The sequence below is a fragment of the Falco naumanni genome, chromosome 9 (assembly GCF_017639655.2).
Source record: "Falco naumanni isolate bFalNau1 chromosome 9, bFalNau1.pat, whole genome shotgun sequence".
NCBI lineage: Eukaryota > Metazoa > Chordata > Aves > Falconiformes > Falconidae > Falco > Falco naumanni.
Window position 1 is genome coordinate 25,722,805 of NC_054062.1, and position 23,349 is coordinate 25,746,153.

The window sequence follows — 23,349 nt, forward strand, 5'->3', positions numbered from 1 at the left end:
AAGTAATGGCTTTGATTAAAAAAGAATATTAAAGGAAAATGCATAATCCACATGCACCAACTTGTTAAACAAACAAAAGTTCTGTAGTCTCTGTGTCTGCAAAGGCAGATGATTATTGGACAATTAGTGTTCATGTTTATGTGCACATTTACATTGATCATCTTGTGGGAATCATCTAAAAAAAAGATTTATCCTTACACATTGAAACTTAACTGCAACACAACCATCACTCTTCTGATTCTGGAAAGTAGATTAAATATCCACTCTCATCATAAAACCCAAGAGTTCTGCAATTTCATGGGAGAGCTTCAGTTACTGGTGGTGATACCAGGGAATGGGTATCACTTAACTTGCCTGTTTCTCAGTCTACAGTGTATGACTGACAATGTGTTCACTAACAAGGGAGATGAAAATAAGTTTTGATAGTATCCAGGTCCCCAAAGTATAATAAGGAGGCTCTGGCTCCTAATAGGTATGGTACAGATGGGTACATTTGAAAAGTCTTCGAACAGATTTTACCAATATCATCTTCATTCTTTGTTTGTGTATCCAGGACTGCTAACCCTGATGTGTGACCGCAGGATAGGTGCCAAATGTTGTCTTTCATCATTGGTTATGCCTCTTCCCTACCGCCGTGATCATAATGATGTTTTAAAAGTGAATCTGCTTCAAGGGTCCTGAGTCTGCATTCATTTCTTGGGCAAAGGTGCCATTTAGTTTAGCTGCAATATTTTTCATAGGAAAGAAGTGGAAGATGTGACCTTATTTTTTTTTTCCTGTTGTTGTTTCATAGTAATATGCAAAATATGGAGTCAGTCATATTTCACTGGTATTTGGCATCTGCTCAACAACTGATTGCTTTTCTCAGAGCTTTTTTGGAAACTTTGCAGCACCATAATGACAGCTTTCTAAACACAGATGTCCTCTTGGTATAACCTATAATTTTTTATGGAAGATGTATTGATGTCAGGAATTTGAACAAAGTACTGGAATTAGTTGAACATTCTTGTTATGAATATGTATTCAAAATATCTACAGTACATATAGTGTAAGTTGAGGGAAGAATATGTAGTGTCTGATGGTATAGATGGTGGTACAAAATGCCCAAAGTGTCAGAATGTAGTTCTAAGATAAACTGATTCTTTTGTTACCAGATTGTGTGTATTTTAGCGATTTTCCCCACTATGTTTTACGCTAAGTAAGTGCATACTGTGAACCCGAGGCATCAAGAATCTCAAGAACACATTTAGATAATCACGGATTTGGCCACGAAAGATGTCTAATAGCTGAGAGGTCTAGAGTAACTATTAAATGTTCTTATAAAGTCCCATTAGTAGCTGCTTCCTCTTGTTTCGTTTACCACTCAGCTAATCCATGAGGAAGTGAATATTTCAAACACGTATTTTCCCTCCTTAAGTCATCTGTTTTTGTTAAGGTAACTTCTCTTACATGTCTTTAGTAAGTAAAAGTCAGTTCACAGATCAATGTGTAAGATTATAAACTCGCAGCAGCTTGTGATGCTTAGTAATCCTCAAGTGTTTTCACCTGTGGGACTATTATTTGCATATACATACAAATTATCTACATACATGTAGGAGGACAGTGCTTAATGGTTATTATATGTAATTTATGCAAGTTCCGACTTAAAAGGAAACTCTCCTCTGTTAACTTGCTGTAACTTTGAGATTGGGTTTTAATGCTAACATGGTCTATTCTATATTATTCTTTTACCTGTGCAGGTCTAGTTAAGATCAGTGTGCCATGCAGCAGGTCTATCTAGCAACTGTAATAAAATTAGGGGAAAAGAATTCAAATAAGTATTGCAGAATTTTGGTGTTGTGCAGCTGTGCAGCCCTGATATAAGTACTGCAGTTATTATGGCTACAGCTAACTTAGTGTAACTTCCATCTATCTATGCTTGTACAAGGCACTTGGTTTTGATTTATTTTCAGGTCACACCACGAGATCCATACACCCACACCACTAATGACACGTCATTCAGATTCAGAATAGATACTTTAAAGTTAGAATGCTGCATCAGAAAGGATGCAAAACCATAACTGTCAGTTAGAAAATGCTTTCTTTTTGGACTTTAACTGGGTCATGCTGTGGTCGTTCAATATTATGATACTGGGGTTCTTTCCCTTTCCTCTGACTTTTGGTTAATGTTAAAGTCACTTGCATGGCATGTACGCATGTGTGCATGTGTGTGGCCCAGGCTCCGCTGCTGTTTGGCATGCCTTGGTTCATGACCTTTTGCCAAACCTCAGCAGTAGCTCTTAGGGAAAAAATGTAAACATACAACCAAATTTACTCTCGTTGCTTTATTTAGCTCAGTGAAAGTTGATACTCATTGCTATAAGGCTTCAATATAATAAGCTCTTTGCTAATTTAGAAAATGGGAGAAGCTAATGTAATATTTTAATAAAAGTAGTTTTGTAAGAAATGCAAGTGGGAGGCAAGCAAATAGATTCTTCTACTGTAGAAGTAAAATTTGTAAGTGACTAACAGTTGTGATAATTTTATTTATTAATTTTAATCTTCATTTCAGTCTTCAAAGATGACAAGGAAAAAAACACCTATTTTTTTAGGCCAGAAGTATATGGAAACATTATGGAATAATACTAATTACTAAGAAAGTGCTAGGATTGTCAGCAGTATAATCATCTACACTTTTCTGAGAATATCCTTACTAAAATGACCTACCTAATTTAAGCGTAATTTCCAAAATAAGGAGACTAGATGCCTTGTTTGGAGACAGTGCAAGTGATGGACACTTTTCCTTCAAATGGTGTTCCTTCTACTAACGTTAAACTGGCCTTTTTTTCTTCCTGTAGATGATAGTTTAGGATTATGTTGATTTTTCCTATGTGGTTACGTTATGGGGAAACAGAGCAGAGTTTCCATAAACTAGGACATAGCGTATTTCAGTAAATGGAAGACCTTTTGTCTACTTGGTTATTTTGACTGGCACTAAAACTCACCTGCCAACAGTTTGCCACTCATACTGACTCTCTTATATTTGTTGTGAGCTGTTAACACTTGGGTATAAGAGATGATCACTTCCCCTAATTACAAGTAACAGAACATTTAGATGAGTTGCCAGTTAACGTAGAATGTGTGTAATTGATACAAGGATAAATGATTAAAACTGTCAGCTTCCCCTGCCTGAAATGTATTTGCTCTGAACTATGCCTCTTAAGTGGTTTTCAGATGTGTCGCAGTGTAAAGCCTGAGATAAATCAGCAGACATCCAAAGGATTTGTAGTATTGGGTTGGGGGGGGGAGCTTGTTTGGTTTTGTTGGTTTGCCTTGTAAGTTTTAAGTATACAGAAGTTCATGTGCAAAGGACAGTGTCCTTTCAGTCTTCTGCCTGGGACTCACTTCTGCAGGTTAAAAAAAATCCTTTAACCAGAGTACTTACATATGTAACACTATGTAACAATATATATCGACATGTAACACTATGTAACAATATATATCAATATGTAACAATATATAACATTATGTAACAATAAATAACAATATTTAAAAAACATGTAACAGTATGTAACAATACGTAACAATATGTAACAATATGTAATAATATGTAACAACAAACAAAAGGCTCTCTATTCCATTCATGAGGATACTGTGTGTAGTGCTGCCTAGGGAAGGCTAAGCCCTGATGTTTGGTGTGAACAGAAGCAGAGCAGACCAAGCTGTTTAGTGCTGAATATCTGAAGGTTAGAAATGAGGCTTTGGGTCACCCACACAGCAAAAATCCTAAGCCACCAAAGGAAAATACAGTCATGTAGATTAACTTTTGCAAACACTGTTTTATCTTTGCAAGTCGATGGGACTCTGAAGAAGACACTGCAGAAGTTTTGTGTAAAAAATTTTATTTATGAGAAGGTGTGAAAAATTCAGAGTTAAAGGAATCATCGCAACTTCTTGAGCAGATGTAGGCAGAGGAAAGATGAATCTAGTACCTGCTGCTGGTTCCAGGGAACTAAGACAGAGATGTTTGACCACAAAGTTTAAGAAGAACCCAAAGCTTATTCCAGTTCTTAGAGAGTGTTTTCATTCTAACATCATCCCCTGTATTTAATTTGTGATGACTATTGTTGCTTTCATCCAAATCCAGGGGACGAGAAAGGGACTAAACAAGGAAAACTGTTTTGCATGCATTAGGGAATAGCGAGACGGGCAGAATACCTGCAGGAGGATGGCTGTATCCCCTAATTCCTCTCTGTTGTCCATGAGGTGGTTGTGTGCTTTGCCAAGTGAGAATTGGTGCAAGCACCAGCCTTGATGTCTGTGTTTTTGCAATTGTTTTGCTTGTGTGATTTTCATGAGAAAGGAAAGAGCTTAGCCCTATGCATAAAATTAATCATGGACTGTGTAGCTTGCTTATGAATGCTCAAATCACCATCAGGATCCTTGCCCAAGCTCTGCCCCTTTCTGTCTCCTGAACTGACACTTTCCTTTTTTTCTCTGCCCCAGTGTGCCACCTTTTCTCCCCTTGCCTCTGGCTTATGTTGTTGCTTTCTTGAAACTAGGGAATTGCATGGGCTCTGACTCTTTCCCAGGCATTACAGGCATACTTACCTCTGTACTGCACAGTAGCAGAGAAGAGGAAGCACGTCTGGGTTTTATGCTTTTTACTGGATTAGGAACAAGTGAGGGACTGCCATTGTGGCTCCGGCAAATAGGAATGACCATGCCTGAAGTATTTACATATATGCATACAGTCATGCGTCACTGTTTAAACGTTGTATCAGTACTGGACAACTGGAATAGTTGGCCCATTTTTAATATGTTCTTGTAATATCCTTTGCATTTGTGTTGGACTGAGATTAGCATATTTTATTGAATTTATTTGCATAATGAACAGATAATAGTTTATTAGTGAAAAAAGCAACTGAAAAAAACTAAGATAAAAACAGCAAGATAAAAACAGCAAGAAACTACACCACTGATTTTCAGATATGCATGGCCACAAATTTTCTAAAATTTCATAGCTTTATGAATGCTTGTAACCAGTTAAGTTAATCACAGGTACACTTAATAAGTAAACCTATATGCTTTGCGATGCTTACATTTTAAAAAGACTCAAAGTGTAGCCTATTGTTTGATTTCAATTTTCCTGCCTTTTTCTGGTCCTTTGCTTTTTTTGATAATGTCATAAGATGAGGTGCAACATGTTGTCATGATGAAAGTGCTATGTAGAGCCAGCTGGAACAAAGAAAAAATGAGAATCTGAAGTTATTGGACAGAGGACATTGCCATATATAATACCTGTGTATTATACCTTGCTGATTATGCAGCATAAACTTTGAGCTGACTAGACTTAAACAAATGCTAAGTGATTATCTTGAATCTTGTTTACAGTTAGGATTTTACAACTTTATCAACAGAATATCTATATGTTATAAACTGAGCTGGTATTCCAGGTTGTTTTTTTCCTATCAAAATTGCTCTGCTGTGCATTTAATAGCTCCGCATGTCTTTTATGTAACACAAAATATCTTGTACATAAGTAATCAGAATATCTTATCACCTTCTTAAGGACTCTTAGTGTTGCATATTGCAAGTTGAAAACTGAACTTGACTGTTAAGAGTCTGACTGAGATCTTTGTTAGGGACAGGTCACTCATCAGCACCAGCACTAAAATGAAATGGGCGGGTGTGACAAATTTTTGGAAGTGCATTCAAAATATCTGCAGATATGGGTACCAAATAGAGACATATTTATGATTTGGACTTTGAAATTAAAATATATCCTGTTTGGGATGAAATCTTGCCCTATTGAGGGCAACCACAGCTAGCGGAACCAAGATTTCATCTTGTGTGCATTTTATTTGCAATAAAATAAAAATTCATAAATAAGATGACTCATGTGGCTGTTGATACATCCATACTTTGGCAAGGTCAAGCAGTGTATGTGCAGTAATATCCTGGAAGTGGCCAGTCTGAGTGAGAAACAACGCTGGTATTACTGTGCAACAATAGTTTCCTATGAATTGCAAATTGTCAGAAGATGAACACTGACTCTACATGAATTTACCACATTTATCTCCTAGGCCTGCTTATCTAATTGCACTGAAGGCATTTCCTCAGGGTTCACATCACAAGAGTCTTGAGACAATTCAGTAGTAAATCTCTGTGGGGACTGAGCTGAAAGCAATGTCATGGCCCCAAGCACTGTGCCAAGAGCAGATGAGATTACTAATGCCAGTGAAATATTCTTTATCTGTGCAACAGCCAATCCTCTGGATTGTCACCAAGTGCAAAATGAAGCACCTATCTGCCAAATATGAGAAATTGCTTGTATTTCAGGACAGAAACCTGACCTGTTTATGTCTCACATGCCAGCTGCTTTGCCTACATTAGGTGGAAATGAGAAATTTATTAAGTGTAAAGTGCACAGTGCAATGAATAAGCAAACTAAAAGGCTCTTGCTTTGCTGACTGATTATTTTGTTCACTCATTGATTAAAATATTTTTCCTGGGGCAAGAATGGCTGATAAGCTTGTTTTGAAAAGTATAAATAGGAGAAGAATTAAAACAAGCAGGATTTTTTTTCTAACATCTAATCTTAACCATCTTTCTTAGAAAAATATGTTTTTATAAACTGCAAATGACAATGTTTTTGATGTTACTATTTAAAAGAAATTCATTATTGGTTTTAGCTAAGACAGATAAAGGTTAGAATTTCATTACATTTCGTACTCCTTGTGTATAACAGTAGTACAGTAGGTAAAGTCAAAATTAATTGCTCTTCCTATTATGTCTCTCTAGAGATCTGAAGAATAATTTGATCAGCACAATTGAGCCAGGGGCCTTCCATGGACTTTCAGAACTGAAGCGGCTGTAAGTATTAATTCCATTTGAATTATTCTGAAAATTGTGTTTGTATTGACATTTTTGTCCTTGGGCAATGCAAATATGCCACCAAGCAATAAGCACATAAGGATACCAGCTGTAAAATAGAAAATCTCACACAGTGCTTCTTAAATTTACTGTGCATTTTTCTTCTTCTTCCCCTTTCTTTTTCTTCCATTTCCCCCTTCCTTACCTTTTCCCATTTAAAATTATGTTTGCCTCCCAATAAATATCGTAAGGTGTACATCTACAAAGTTAAAACCCATACCTAATTGATGACTTAGCAGACAAAATATCACTACAGACATTAATTAAAAATAAAACCAAGTGGTTTAAATATGTGTAAATAATGTTTTGTGCTAGGCTAATTTTTTTCGTTATGTAAGGTCTAGTTTACTTTTATCACAGACCAGATCTATAAAAATTTTTTTAGAAAGGAAATTTTGTCATGCTTTAGATTTTGTCTACCATTTTCATACCTCTCACATTGAATCTGCTTGATTTTTTTATTTTTAGCATCGTTTTCTAAGGAAACAAGATTTATGCATTATGTTCCCTGTCCATCATCCTTGCATTCCTCTCTTTGAAAACATTCTCATATACTTTTGAAAGCACTGGCTGATTTTTAAACTGCATTTATAGAGGGTAAAAATATCTAAGTTAGTAAGATCGTACAAGTGGACCTTTTTGCTTTTAATTAAAACGGACTGCCGACCCTCCTCAGTTCTACTCAGCCTAAAGGAAAAATGAGATGAACCTGGTTTTAGTTATAATTTTCCAAATGTCTGTGTACTGTGTACTGGCTAACCAGGCCATCATCACATGCCTAGCCATCGTGTGTGCTGCCTTACGTGTGATGAGAAAACCTGTGAGAAAACAGGGATTATGGGAAGATTTAGATGAGAAGGAATGTAAATCAACGGAAAAAGAAGTTTACAAATCCTTCTGCTTTTTTGCTTTGAAGGTTCAATTCCCTAACTGCTATGTACATGGAACACTGCACAACCTAAGTAAAAGATTGCCATCTCTGATCACACAGGTAGCAGTATTTTTTAACACCAGCCACTAAGTTTTAGCACATTTGGGTAGAAAGCCAATGACATAATAATGATGAAGTTGGAGTGGCATATACATTTTTAATACAAAGAAAAATACTCGGTTGAAACTTTCTTGCTCGCTCTGTGTACAGGGGTAGCAATACAATGAAATGATCAAAATGAGTGCTAATTGTTGCTGTGGCTGCATACTCTAATAACACAACCCTGACCTCTTGTGGGAAAAGCAAGAAACCTGTGCAAGTCATGGGCTGCACATCTGAAGACTGCACAGGTGGAGCCTTAGGTCAGCCAGGAGGGACAAGCCAAGGACCAGGAAGTCATTAGGCATTGGGGAAAGTGAGAAGAAAAATTCGTCTGCAAACTAGGAATGGCAATGTTGAGACTTATCATGCTAGATCTCAAAGAAACCCTTGTTTCTGATATGAACAAGCAACGCTGGGAGCAATCTAGAGACAGGGAATTGATTATTTGCTAGACTGCCACGTGTTTGGTTTCATAGTAAGCAAGAAAATCTCTGCAGTCCTTCGCTGTGCAACTGTGTAGCAAGCATCTGAGCAAGAGGAATAAATAGTGCAAACTCCTGTTGGATGCTGAATACAGTAATTACTTTAAGACTGTACTTTTCATTCACATCTTATTTCATATGTAAAATATAAATGATGCTGTGAAAAGCAGAAGCTGATGTCATATAAGCAACTGCAAGAGATATGGCTATGGCAAGTCACAGACTGCAGGCTGTCAACATCAGAATGTTTTCTGTGAATGATTTGGAGAACTGTTATAATTTGTATTTGAATGACAAACTGAATTATTTCAGGAGATTACTCAAAAAGGTACACACAAAATTGATGAAAATTGAAAATTTATGAAGCACTAAAATTATGGCACTTGACTGTTCAGCAAAGGAGAGTTTTGTTTTTTCTAACATCAATTTTACGAGTCAGTATTAGTAAGTTAAATATCTTACTCCTGAGAAGGAACACCAGATTTGTACATTATGAATTGAATTATGCCTAATATAACATGTGTTAGTCTGGAGGAATGTGCAGCAAGCTGTCTTTTCTTTTTGCTAAAGTTTTTTTAGAAAACATGTTTTGCAATACAGAGATTTCAGTCACTGCCATATATCTTACTGTGAAAATAACACTCATTGAAGTAAATGTTGAGAAAAGGGTATGTAGCCTTTCATTTTGTTAAAAATATCATTTTACTGTGTGCCACACTTAAGAGAAATATGCACTTGTTTTGATTAGTTTAGCTGAAATTTACTTTTGCTACCGAAATTATGCCCCACATAGTGATGCATTTCTGCCATACGTGTTCAGACATTGCTTAGGCAGAAGCAAAGTCTTACCCAACCAAGAATTCTGGGGACATTCTTGTTTAGTGTTTACCTCTCCTAACAGAAAGATGTATAGATACCTATAGGTATGTATGTTTTAAACTTGCATTTTTAGATTTTTCTGTGTAGCTTTCATTAGGAGAACTTACAGAATAATGCTAATATGCATTTATTGCACTATGTTGTCATCTACACTATTTTCTCGGCTGTTGCCTGCTTAATATCCCTGACAAGTATTTAAGAAATATTTTCATTCTAATGTGATGTTTCATCATTTAATTAATAATTTATTCTTTGTCTGATAGAAGAAGACTTTGTAGTAAATTCTAAAGAAACTGCCTTTGTGTTCTAGCTAATTGAATATGTCTCCATAAAGCAGCAACCGGATTTGTCAAGCTACAGCCTTTATTCTCCCGTTTGATTACTTCAGTGTTCTCATGTAGCCATAGAAAAATAGAGAACCTGCACAATGTAACAAAGGAGTTGGAAGACTACCACTGGTTATAAAACAGAAATATATTCAGATAAATTTTAACATTTTAATGGATTTATAATCACCTAAATCCTTACATTACTGCAATTACTTAAAAAAATCATACTTGATAAGAAGGAAAATTTGAGTTAAGGTTGAAAACCAAATATGTAAAATTAAATATTACTTCAGAATGCACTGAGGGGCAGTTTTCATGTTGTTATCACATCATAATTGTTCATGCCTATTTTTGTCTCCTTCCTGTAAGTATCCTATACATTTCCTATACATTGTATTGTATGTATGACTTAAGCAGAAAAGAACCATTCACCTTCGTGCAGACAGAGTTACAGAACGTAATGCTTTGTACTATTTGTGGCCTGAGACAGCCACACTATTGCTCTTAAAAGATATTGCCAAGTGCTTATCAATACTGACTTTCTTGCTAGCTCAAAAATTAATTGCCCTCTGGTTTCTTTAATTTCTTCAGCAAGAAAGGATGCTGTCCATGAGATGAGACGTTAGTAGACAGTAAAAATATGTCAATTTTGGCTGAATATTGTGTGCAAAAAAATGGATGTTATTTTTCATAAGCAGACAAACAGGTGCTAGTAACTTTGATAAAGAAAATTATTTGCATTGGAAATAATTTTTGGGGTTTATTTGCTACATATAAAAATCATATTTTAATGCAATTTGTGTGCTTTGCAGTATGGTATGTTGAGTTGTGGAATGTTGCTCAATAGTGTTAATATAAAAGTTGTTAAATCTATTTAATTCAGTTACATTACATTATGGAAAAAGATCTTATTTCTCATTTGTCTCTAATTCCTTAAGCGTTAAAAATGAGGCTGTATATGAATAAGACAGACCTAATGTTTCACGTTTTTTTGGTTTCTTTCAGGGATCTTTCAAATAACAGGATTGGTTGCTTAACACCAGAAATGTTTGTTGGACTTAACAGTCTTCACAAACTGTGAGTATAATACCACTCCTGTTTTAAATAGGAGAAATCCAAACTGTCACATATCTTACCTGAGAACAGTTGGTTGTAAGAAAATTATAGTTTTTGTAGTAAAAAAAATACCCTCTCCTGAGCCTTTGAATGTAGTGACTTGATATTTTAAAGAATCATAGAATTGGTTAGGTTTGAAAAGATCTTTAAAGTCATCAAGTCCAGCCATTAATCCAGGACTGCCAAGTCCATCACTACACCATGTCCCTAAGCACCACATCTACGTGTTCTTTAAACACTCCCAGGGGTGGCGATTCCACCGTGTCCTTGGGCAGCCTGTTCCAATGCTTGACCGCCCTTTCGGTGAAGAAATTTTTCCTAATACCCAATCTAAACCTCCCCTGGTGCAACTTGAGTCCGTTTCCTCCTTCTCGTCCTGTCACTTGTTATCTGGGAGAAGAGACCAACCCCCTCCCCCCGCCACCTACAGCCCCTGTCAGGCAGCTGTAGAGAGCGATAAGGTCCCCCCTGAGCTGCCTTTTCTCCACATTAAACAAGCCCAGATCCCTCCACCTGCTCCTTATAAGAGTCATGCTCCAGACCCTTCACCAGCTCCATTGTCCGTCTCTGGACACCCTCCAGCACCTCAATGTCCCTCCTGCAGTGAGGGCCCAATACTGAACACAGGATTCGAGGTACGGCCCCACCAGCACCAAGTACAGGGGGACCATCACTGCCCTAGTGCTGCTGGCCACGCTGTTTCTGATACAGGCCAGGATGCTGTTGGCCTTCTTGGCCACCTGGTCATGGCGCTGGTTCGTGTTCAGTTTGCTTGTCAGCCAGTGCCCCCACGTCTTTTTCTGCCCAGCAGCTTCCCAGCCAGCCTTCCCCGAGCCTGTAGTGCTGTTTGGGGTTGTTGTGACCCAAGTGCGGGACCTGGCATTTCTCCTTGAACCTCATACAACTGGCCTCAGTCCGTTGCTCCAGCCTGTCCAGATCCCTCTGCAGAGTCTTCCTACCCTCCAGCAGATCAACACTCCTGCCCAGCTTGATGTCATCTGCAAACTTACTGAGGGTGCACTCAATCCCTTCATCCAGATCGTCGATAAAGATACTAAACAGAACCGGCCCCAACACTGAGCCCTGGGGGACACCGCTTGTGACCAGTCATCAGCTGGAGGTGATTCTATTTAGTACCACTCTTTGGGCCTGGCCATGCAGCCAGCTTTTTACCTAGTGTAGGGTATTACCTGCCCAAGCCAGAAGTAGCCAGTTTAAGGTGGTGTTTCTATTTGTAATTAACACTTTAATTTCTTGCATCTAGTCTTTTTGTGCATCTCAAGTAAATGTTTACATTTCCCTTAAGATGGGGCTAACTTTCATTTCCAAATGAGTGTAGATCCAGGACTTTCTGTATCTTTTTCTGTCTGATGCCCTGGTTTATAACAGAAACTTGAATTAGACCTTTCTTAAATATAATTCTCAAGTGACATTCTTTTTACGCTTTTTCACTTTGAATACTATTACTTAATGAAGTTACCAAACCTCTCATCTTCAAGAATGTTCACTTCCTCTTGTATGATAGTTCTCTTCATATCAACCAGTCCTTTTTTTTTTTGTTGCCAGGTTTCCTTTCCACATGCTTACATTTCTGAGCCAGAGTCGTTAGTGAAAGCACTAAATACAATCAGTCACCAGACTGTTTCTGCAGAACAGCAGTGATGTCTCACTCCGCTCCCTTCTATCCTTCCATTATCTTACAGTGTCTTACAATAAATGCACTTAATGGCAAGTTCTTTGTGCTTTTATGGGTGTTATGTCCATGTGTCAGTGGAAAGAATGATGATTCTGGTAACCTGTTGGTCTGGCCTCGTGTTTGATGCACTAAGTGAGTTTTGAAAGAAAGAAAGAAATTTTGGCAAATCAGAAATGCGAAAAAAAATTGATATGCATCTGTTGACAATGTATCATGTAGTCAGATAAAAAGATCACTAATTCTCTAGACAAGGAAAATGATTTTTTGGGTTTTGTATACATCTAACATGATACTATACAAGCAGGAGAAAACAATTAACTACTAGTGTTTTCATGTGAGTGGAATTATCTTAGAAGGCCTCTAGTTGCCCAGGTCTTTTCTGGGTTTTAACTAGTCCTGCAGAGCAGTAGTTGTACTATAGATGGTCTTGGGAAAGGCTGTTTCCAGAATTTAGTATATGCTTCTCCCATAAATGCCTATAATCAAAATGACCAACCTTGCTGAACAGAACAGAAATTAGTAGTAAAGGAATATATTTTGGCTATGTATAATATCTACTCTTTTTTCACTTTTTCAAATATAGTAGTATTGTTAAAGTGTCTTTTGCACCTTGTTCTAGTATACTTTCCAAACATAATTTTTGGTAATTCTCATTGTCCTATGCTTTCTGTCTTTTTGCTAACCTTTTCCTGTTTCTTATAGTCTCTCTACTTCTTTGATCTTTTTAAAACTTGAATTCTTTTTTAGAGGTTTGAGATTTGGCCACTGATCCATTTAGTCTGTCTTCCATTTTTCTTATCTGGGTGTTAAATTACCTTTCTACCATTGACTCAACAAATGGGCCCATCCTGCCTTCCAGTTCATGTCCTTTAGTAGTTCTTCATTAGTTATTATTTTTATTTCAAAAGCATGTCCTTTGAAAATCAGAGGCATAGTAATAGATAAGTGTAATTCCCCTTTCATCTGAAGGAAATCAGTTCATGATTGCTATGTCAAAATTTATGACTTTCTCTTTTGTAGGAACAATCGTCCTTACCAAACCAAAGTCAAGAGTAGCATTGCTTTTGTTGGGTCAGTGATTATTTTGTGAAGAAATACAACCACAATCTCAATCAAGAGGAACTGTGCTCTGCCATTGATAGTATCATTTGATCCTCAGTCTCAGAAATTTCATATAATGACATAATGCTGATAGTAATTATTTGAGCTAGGATCTCATTTGCCTCTGGTGTAAGAACCGGTGATTGTTCATTGACTGCAAGCCAATGCCACCTGGTACTTTTCTAACACTATCTAACTTTTTTCCCTTGGAAGTTCATGCACACTTCCCGGAATCAAACTTTTGGAACATTTTTTAAATATAATAAGTCACCTTTCTGTTGCTGCTGACACCTCTGAATTGTGTTTACTTGTCATTTCAGGGGTATGGGAAAGCTGTTCTTTGAAAAGTTTATGGAGAAGCATTTACTTAGTCTAACATGAGTGTATATAATTGTACCAAGGAAAAGATGACAGGTTCTTAAACATGGAACTGGTTTCAGAGCCATGACGTGTGGTTTAGATTACTAAAGAAGCAGTATAAAAGATATATACCTATGTGCTGATTTATGCAGTTGTTGATTGTGGTAATTAGAGCTCTCCTGTGTTGGCAGAGATAAGTGCAGAAGGATCTTTGCAGGCTGTTGTCAAACCAGTAGGGAGAGCCATGAGTCCACTGGAAGGAGCAAAGGACGTAAATCTTTTCATGCATCTTCTGTGAAGTACAGAAATGAGATTTCCTCAGCCTGTTTACAAGCAGAAATACCAGGCAAAACAAAGTAATACAGTGTGATTCACTCAGTCTTGCAAGTCTAATTCAGTTTGAAAATATGGAATCGGAGCTAAAAAAATCAGTTCTAGGCCCAAACTGACATGTGACATTTAACCAAGTGATATGATGCATGTATCTAAACTGAGTAAGGTAAAGGTATGTTTAAATACCTCACCAGAATGAAGGGTGAGAACTGCCTGAGCTTTCAGGGATAATACACTCTTCAGAGGGCTTGATCATTTTGTGCAGTCTATTTTAGAACAGAACAGCCTACAGAATTCCTGAATTAAGAAAAAATGAATTAGTACGAATCACCTAGTATTGTTTTGAAAACACGCATGCATACAGAAGCCACGAAAAATTGTAAGCCTCTTGGTAATGTGGAAAAGACTTTTACCCTGACTGCATTCAGGATGTGTATTTCAATGATTAGAAATTGAATTTCAGGTTACTAATGAAATCTAAAATTTCACACAGCTCCTGAAATTACTGCAGCCAGTGAGTTGTGATTATGTTCCTTGAGACTGATCTAATTTTTACACCTTCTTGGATTTGATGATTTGTGCTCTGGAAAATGATTCCAAAATGATTTCACATCATATGACAGATGTAGCTGACAGTGCCTCAGACAGTATAAGAGGAGATTTATTATGTCTTCTAAGAAACTAGCTTAACTTTTTTGGCTTATATATTACCCTTTGGCTGTGTTTATGCTGTGATGGGGTGTGCATATTCTAACTGGGAGTGACATAATTGAATGCAACAAATCTTCCAAACCTCCTTTGGCCCCTCAGTGGCCATGTTTCAGTGCTTTGTTCCAGAATTATGTATGCAAATATATTCCTGCTAGGTAACGGAGCTGCCATTCAAATTAATTATATTTAATCTAAATATCAAGAGCTGTGGAATACTGGGATAATGCCACTGTACTGATATGCCAGATTTCATTTCCTTAGTCCCCTATAAGTCATCTCTTCAGGTTCTGAAATGTTGCAGCCTTAAATCTGTTTCAACAAGCAAGTACTGCTGGATCTTCCTTTTGGAAGTTCGAAACAGACCTTCCTCCTTCCTTCGAGTTGTTTGATTAAAGGATATCGGATTCATTCTTCATCCTGCCTCTGAATCATCATCAACAGTTAGCTTTATGATAACATTATGCCATAAATTCTTCTGTGGCTTTCTTGCCGTCATTGAAGCAACTAATCACTTTGTATGGTGCCTGAAAATAAAGTACAAAACCAGTAACGTAGTGAATCAAATAGACCCCACGTTAGCAACATCAAGAAAGCATGCACCATAACCTGCCCTCTCTGTATTTCTGTTGTAATTTTTGACAGTTTCAGTCTTTTTGCACAGATCAGTCTCTCACCCTTGCTTTCAGCTTCTTTTGATTTTTAATACTGCTTATGAGTGGAGCATTCTTCATATTAATATACTCCCGTTTCTACCTATATTTTGCCTCAAAATGGTCCTTTGAGATGCATAACTCCCTTTGACTGTTTTGTGGCATTTGTTATTTATATTAAAGCTTTTGGCAGAAGTGTTTTATTAATTTCTGTAAAAGCACAAGAGTATTTGGTATATGTAAAAAAGTGTAGGATGTTGTTCATAAGACCAAAATATTTTACCTCTGGTACAACAGAAAGCACATGTTTCTGTTAATGGAGTAAGATAATGGCATAGTAAGTGCTATCAGCTTTGGAGTGCATTAATTTGTTATGTTTGAAATGTTTGCAAACTAGGTGATACAGATGTTTTTAGAACAAATGTCCTTTTAAATCAAACTAGAGTGGGGCTTAGGATATCTGAAATGGTGGAATTTCACAACACTATGCATTTGGAGATATTTTAATATATAACATAAATGATGTGAACTGACAGAACCAGACATTTTCAGGGTGCTGCAGAGATCTAGCTCAGAAACGCATGTGTTATTGGGGTGATTTTAGAGGATTCCTGAAAGTTTTGTTAGGGAACAAGCTATTCTCACTGTTGGAGATCCAGATATTGTAATTACGTGTTTCTTGGGCATAGAAATGTATTGCTGTATGACTTATACAGCCCTGTGAACATGTTCGATCCTAGTTTGCTAATTATTGTCCGTAATACAGAAACTTCAGACCAGGTCCTTGCCAGAAGAATATGAAAGAATATGAAAATTGCCTTGCTGGCTTGGTGCTGACTTTTAAACTGTCAGGAACTCAATTATTCCAGTACTTGGCAAAAGCACTGAAGAAAAGGGTTACATACTTCTCTGTCACAATAGAAAGAAACAAAAAATTTGTAAATGGAATATGAGTCAGGCATTTTCAGATTAACAGCTCCAGCTAGATACCTTGGTCGATTTGGTAGGACCTATGGAAAACATGTAGATTCAGTAGACACAGAATCAGAATAGACACCATTGGCAGATGCGTAGCTACTGTACATCTGCTGAATCCTGCTACATCAGCTGCGGAAATTACTTAACAGTTTTTCCCTGTTTCCTAACATATTGACCAGACATAAAGCCTTCCTTTGGTTCAGATGCAATTACCAAACTTTAGACTTGGTTTTATGTTTGTTCTGCTGTATGAAACCTAGCTACTATCTCAGGGAAAAGCTGGGATTTGTTTCAGATTGGAAAGGTTGTCATACTGCAGTGGGTTAAGGCAGAGAAAAGAAACCCCTGTATTTCTGCCTTCTGGCTGCCGTCCATGCAAAGCTAGGCAGATTGCTTTCCCCACCCTTCAGTTCAGCATGATTGTCCTCTGTCAGTAAGTTTATACTACTGTAACTGCTTTCATATTAGTAGAACTACTGATTTACTTCAGTGTAAATGTCAGGGTTTTCAGTTTCTGATTTAGTCTGTTTAATATCCCAGTTCACTGCATTGCTCCAGCATATGCCTCATCAGGGCTTGTGTCCAGTAAGCACATGAGTAGATCCAGAGGTGACTGAGTCTTTGTGAAATGCTCAATATCTTTAGTTCCTGTTGATAAATCCAAAATATTAAAGGAATAGAAATAGATAGCAGCAAGCAAACATTCATTTCCACCTGTAGACATATCCACACTTGAAGAGATATTTGAAAGCCCTTCCATTTCCACGAGCTTTGCACTGCAACTCTATTAAAGGTGCACTGTTGAACAAAATCTTAACGAGTTCAATTATATAAGCACATCCCATCATCACTCAATATAATAAGAACTAATTTCACTTAACATTGCTGAGCCAGTTTATTTTTCTGTATTAGTAGAATTTTGCTTTAAACTACTATGAAAATCTGAAGTATTCAAAGTTAATTTTCTTTTTTTATCGTGAGTTCAGTGGTGAAAAATTATGTACAAAAATAAGATTAGTTATAGTTTCAAGAATGTTCCATAACATTTTTAAAGTAATTTATAAATTAGAAATATTTTATCTTTTTTCTTGTATTCATTGATCCATAGGTATATGAACAGGTTTCTGTAGAAAGCATGGTTCTTGACTTTTTTATTCTTCCTTCCTCTATGAAGCTGGTTCAGATCTTTTGCAGCTTGGTAGATTTCTCACTGGTGGAACATTGCTCCTGATCTGAATTTGTATCTTCAGTTTAATATGCATCCTTTACTTTGTAGATATAAAATTAATAATTATAAAAATACCCTTTTTACCATTTTCTTTGCCAGTCTACATTTTTTTCTATATGTAACAACAAATGTCCAGTGAAGAGATCTGAAATTTCACTGGTAGCAGAAATTATGCAGCCAACCTTGAATTCAGACCTGTAGGCTTCAGGCACTGCATAGAAAGGAAAATATAACAGTATTTCAAAAGTAGGTAATTTATATGCTACAAAATGTTAATCTTGGATACTGCACTAATTTTTCAGTTTACTGGTACAGAACAAGACAGTATTAATTGATGTGAAGCATTTAACTTTTATACTATTAAGGCACTGGCAGAGCAATCCTGTTATTGAATTGTGTCTGTTTGCAAGTATTCAACCTAATCTATTCAGCCATCAAGACAAGAAATAGTAAAACAACAGTCAAAATGGAAATGTCCTTAATTTAAGGATGGGAAAAATCAGTTTGTTTAAAGTCCTTTGTAATAAAACTATTTGTGTAGTTACTTTGAAAATTCATTACTGTTTTAAGGAATTGCTTGAGTTCTTTTTAGCATTACTAAAGACAGTGGTTTTATTTCTTTACCTTGAAGTGACGTTCTACATATACTATGAAAACACAACATAGATCTCACTGACTAATCATCATATGAATATTTTCATTTAAATTCTAGTATATTCTCTTCTAGATTTCTATTCTATTAAATATGCAGAAATATTCCTGTTCATTAGACCAAGTGAATTTTATGTATACCACCTGTGAAAATAAGAGAAGTAAAAGTGTATGATTTATTTGAATATTGCTGACATTTATCAAAAAGCAATGTACAAGTTTAAATAAGTTTTTACTGTTGTGAAGAAAGCAGCTTAATTCGTGTTGGTAAAATTGTAACAATTTTTTTTTTCTTGTATTTTTTATAACTGACTGTAAGTTGCTTTTTTCTAGGAATTTGTCAGGGAATATTTTTTCAAGTCTCATGAATGGACTTTTTTCTGAGCTGCTCGCTCTGAAAGCACTGTAAGTATCATTCCTTATGTTTGGAAATCTGATATATTCAAGAAAGACATTAGAATAACCATAGCAGAGTAGAATATGAATTCCAACGGGATTGTTTCTAGCAATGCATTCCAAATATAAAAATATGCATCATTTTGTCATCAATGTCTGTCTCACTACTGATGAGCTGCCATCTTCTACCTGTCCCAGTGAAATGGATAGATAGCACTGACAACTAGACCCTGTTCCTGACTAGTCCAGTCTAACCATCCTGACTAGCATTCCTGGTTTTTTATCCTTACGATCTTATACATTCCCATGTATTCATGCATTACATCATGAAATAACTCTAAATACACAAAACCACTCATGTTAAATATTTTTCCTGTAATAACAATTTCCAGTTATTTATATTAAATATACCTCTCTGAGATTTAAAAGTGTATATTGGATGCTTCCATGGTCGATTTTCTACTTAAAAGAGTTTTTATTAAGTTAAAGTCTGTTATAGTATGACTTTCTACAGTAGCACATACTCAAATTTAATTCAGTAGTCAGAATTTTGGCATAATGTCTTGAAACTCGTTGACAGTGGGACAACATGTATTAGCTGTCTCCTGATATCTTTATAATTATCCATCTATAATTATCCATCTATAGTTATGCATCTGTCTAGAATTAGTTCTCTTGGGAATTAGATAATTTGAATCTAGCAGGAGAAAGTACGTTTACGAAAATTGCATGTGTACCAATTGTGATCTTCCTTTGCCTTCCTAGACATTTCAGCACCGATTCACTCATTTGTGACTGCAATCTGAAATGGGTCTTGCAATGGGCCAGAAATGCTTCAGTTCGAATAGCAGAGGAAACAGTTTGTGCTTACCCCAGTGCTTTACAAGGACTGTCATTTCATAACCTGAAGGAAAATCAGCTGATATGTGGTGAGCTCTACTCTCATTTAACATTACAAATTGAGGTGGAATCCAGAAAAAATACTAAAACCCAGAAATTATGCCAAAAAAACCCCAACCCAGTAATAAATCTGACTTGCTTATAGACAAAAGGAATACAAATATATGGCACAGAAAATACAAGATTGAAGAATATAGAAGAAAATACAAGGTTCTCATTTCATACAAAATTACATCTATATATATATATACACAAACATATATATAAAAATTGCAAGAACACCACTGTTCTGTCTATATATTAGGTAACATGTAATTACGATTTCGAACACAAACCCGTGATGGTAGCTCTACATTTTATACTGCATGAAACTGAGGATTCCCGTAAGGATTTATAGAATGTTCCTTTAAAGTTATATATCTGACAGTGTGACATAAATGTCAGATTTCATTCTTTTATTTTTCGTTTTCATAAACCTGTAACTACATTTTACCACTGTGTCGTGGGGATGAATAGAATTTTTACGGTGAGCTCCGGTTAGGTGAATTCTGTATTTGAAGATTTCTAAGTGAATCTCTTTTTTTGGAAAAGATTTTCCACCATAGCAAACATGATGAATATAGTGTTAGGAAGGAAACAAAACAATATAAGTGAGCAAAGAAAATTCATCTCATCCTGAACACTGTCTAGCAAAGAGTAGACTAAAAAAGAGATTTAAAAAATATCATACTGCAGAGAAAAAAATCACTGCCTAAGATGATGCTAGTGGATTCCATAATCAGAAGTATAATTTCACACACACACGACTAATCACAGAATCTTTGAATATTTGACTTTCTTGAACAACATAAAATTGCTGGCATGGTGACTTTGTTAATGTCTTATACAAACAAAAGGAAAGTCACACTTTTATCCTAATAACCACTAGAGGAATGATGTGTGTTAGCAAACATATTTATAGCAGAAGGGAGATCAGAATTGACTGAAGTAATAACAAAATATTTGGTTTTAACAGCAAATACGGATGTTTACAAGTTGGGAGAGGTGAAAGGATGTGAATATCAGCTACAGTCCATGGGCTGAATTGTTAAGGAAACGCAGATACCTGTCTGGAGGCAGATAAGGAATGAGCTCTTGTTAGCGAAAAGCAGAGGAGTTCCCAGTAGCCTGTATTACTGAACATTTGAAAATCTGCAATACTTCTCAAGCTGCCATTTTATAGGGACCCAGCATGGGCATCTTTTATAGAGGTCCATTTCCCAGCAGGAAGAATCCTTCTGAAAATGCTGGAATGATCAGAAAAATTGATTAAGGACTGTTAATTGATACTTCCAGGTTGCCAATGAATATGAGCCTGTGAATTTTACAGTAGAAATGAAAGCCGTTTCTCTGAATTTCATACTTTAGTTCCTAATAGGACTCCTTACCACACCCCTGATACAGAATTTATAATGCCCATCTAGTTCTCACAGCTATTTGTAATGTCCACAGACACTTGACAAGGTTTGTAATGACTGCCAATAGCTTGATACTGCGTTCAGTATCTGTGCGCTGTGGTTGTGTTTGCTGAGCCTTCCACCAGCTCTGCAGTGCCTGCCAGGTACTTCACGGTGCTTGTAATATCTGTTGGGCAGCTCACAGTGCTCGCAGTGTTTGGCAATTTCATTTTCAGTAACTTAGTTATAATGTAGGCATAGTAAAAGACTGGCACCAAAATAATAACAGCTATTGAGAACGTTTTAAAAATAGTATGTGTTGAAATATGCATATAGGTGATCAAATTAAGCATATCTTAAAGAAGATATTAAGTGATTTAAAAATTAAAAACTCCTACATGTGAATATCTTCCATACTGTCAGACTTTGTATGTATAGTTATTGATCTTCCTTCTACATGCCAGATACCATGAGGTATTGTAGTCACAAGATGAGTAAAGAAAAGAAGAATGCAAGCAGGCAAGTCAGGGAATGAACCAAAAAGTCCAAGTATGTAGAGAGGAAACTAGATAGTAAAAAAATTCTGAATAGCTACAGGGAGCTGTTTGCCATGAGCTGTTTAGATTTATTTTGTGTTTTGATGGGAGAAGAAATCATCTTTCAAATTTATTTCTGGCAAATCTTTCTCATGCATCTGATAATTCATGATAGCCAAAGTAGTCACCCATTGAAAACAGGTAAAAACCTGCTTTGTGGACTTTTATGAGTTAATTTAAGTAACTGCACAGCTTTGGAATTCACAGGCTTTTGCTTTCATATTTCGTTACAGTTTGTAAGAGCTATTTAAATCTTCTTTAACAAAAATCTCCAACTCTCAGAAATGTTCAGCTATAAAACAATTTTTGACAACGTTGGAAATAAGGCTGAAAAGTTAGTTTGATGATAAAAAATAGTTTTGTCTTTTTGCCTTAATTATGAGGGACCACAATGAATTCATTGCGATATGTACAGAGTATATTTCTGAAAAATGATTGTGAAATTGGCTTCATGCAGTGCCTCGTTTCTGTTCCTCCATGACTCCAGATAAAACTTCTTCAATTTACAGGAGGAAAATTAAATTTTCCTGAATACCAGTGCTACAAATTCCACCTGAGGTCTGATAGGAGTCTGTGATTTTTTTCCTTCTGCACATCATCAGCAGAAAAGGATTCTGTAGGCCAAATTCTTCACTCGGGAAAGACCTGTCTAAGTTTTTGTCTTAAGGGGATTACAGAAGATTGCTCTTAAAACTGGGTTTTGATTATTTACACTGATGAATGAGGCATTCGAATTTAGTTTCTCAGTTTCAAAGCTGTGTTGATGCTATTGAACTAACAGCACTAAGTAGTAAAGGTTCAGTTGTTCTGCAAATTGCAATTGACCTGTAAATCTGATGAAACCTATTTCTGTTAGAAAATGTTGACTAATCAAATTGAATGTTTGGAAAAGTGCTGACTTTCTTGTCCCCCCAGTTAGATTTTATTTAGAGTTCAGAAAGTAGTTGACATAATATTAATCTTTAGATAAATGATTTGGCTAAAAATGATGTAAATATTTACTGAATTATACAAAAAATATTGCAGAGGTCAAAATATAAAAATCATTTTGTAATGCCTTAAGCCATTATTTTTATTTATATTGATCACAGAGAAAAGTAATTGTCCTGGGACAGAATACTGTTTCTCATGTAGAACTCCTACAAATTAAAATACTGCTTTTTACATATACATTTTCTCTACAGATGCTTATAAATAAGTAATCAGGACGATGCTATCACTTTTTTTTTATTAAAAAAGAAATTGCTTCAAAAGTAATAAAACATAAAAGGATATTAAGACTACTTTTTTTGCTTAGATGTTAATTAATTTATAAATAATAAATTACATTTTAATTCCTTATCATTATGCATTTTTCTGTGCAGAGTGGATAGGTTTAGTTCTTTTCTTAGTGTCAGTAGCATTTCAGGTTTATGCAGTCTAACATTGGTCATCATAGTCTTGCGTGGACCTATAAAGCAGAAGTGTTAAAAGAACTAGATGTAGTGTCTTGTCAGTTCTCAGGAAGTCTAAACGTAGAGAGACATCTAGATTTTTTTCAAGTCACTTTGCACTACCCG

The 23,349-nt window shown here is 36.1% G+C and overlaps 1 protein-coding gene across 2 annotated transcripts in view; it reads left to right on the forward strand.

The window, feature by feature from the left end:
* The window catches only part of LOC121094010 (adhesion G protein-coupled receptor A3-like), a 277,788-nt gene that overhangs the window by 88,906 nt on the left and 165,533 nt on the right, over nt 1-23,349 (forward strand). For both annotated transcript variants that reach the window (XM_040607076.1, XM_040607077.1), the window contains 4 exons: nt 6,784-6,855; nt 10,644-10,715; nt 18,796-18,867; nt 19,624-19,787. In XM_040607076.1, the coding sequence (XP_040463010.1) occupies nt 6,784-6,855; nt 10,644-10,715; nt 18,796-18,867; nt 19,624-19,787 (380 nt within the window). The remainder of the gene's footprint in view (nt 1-6,783; nt 6,856-10,643; nt 10,716-18,795; nt 18,868-19,623; nt 19,788-23,349) is intronic.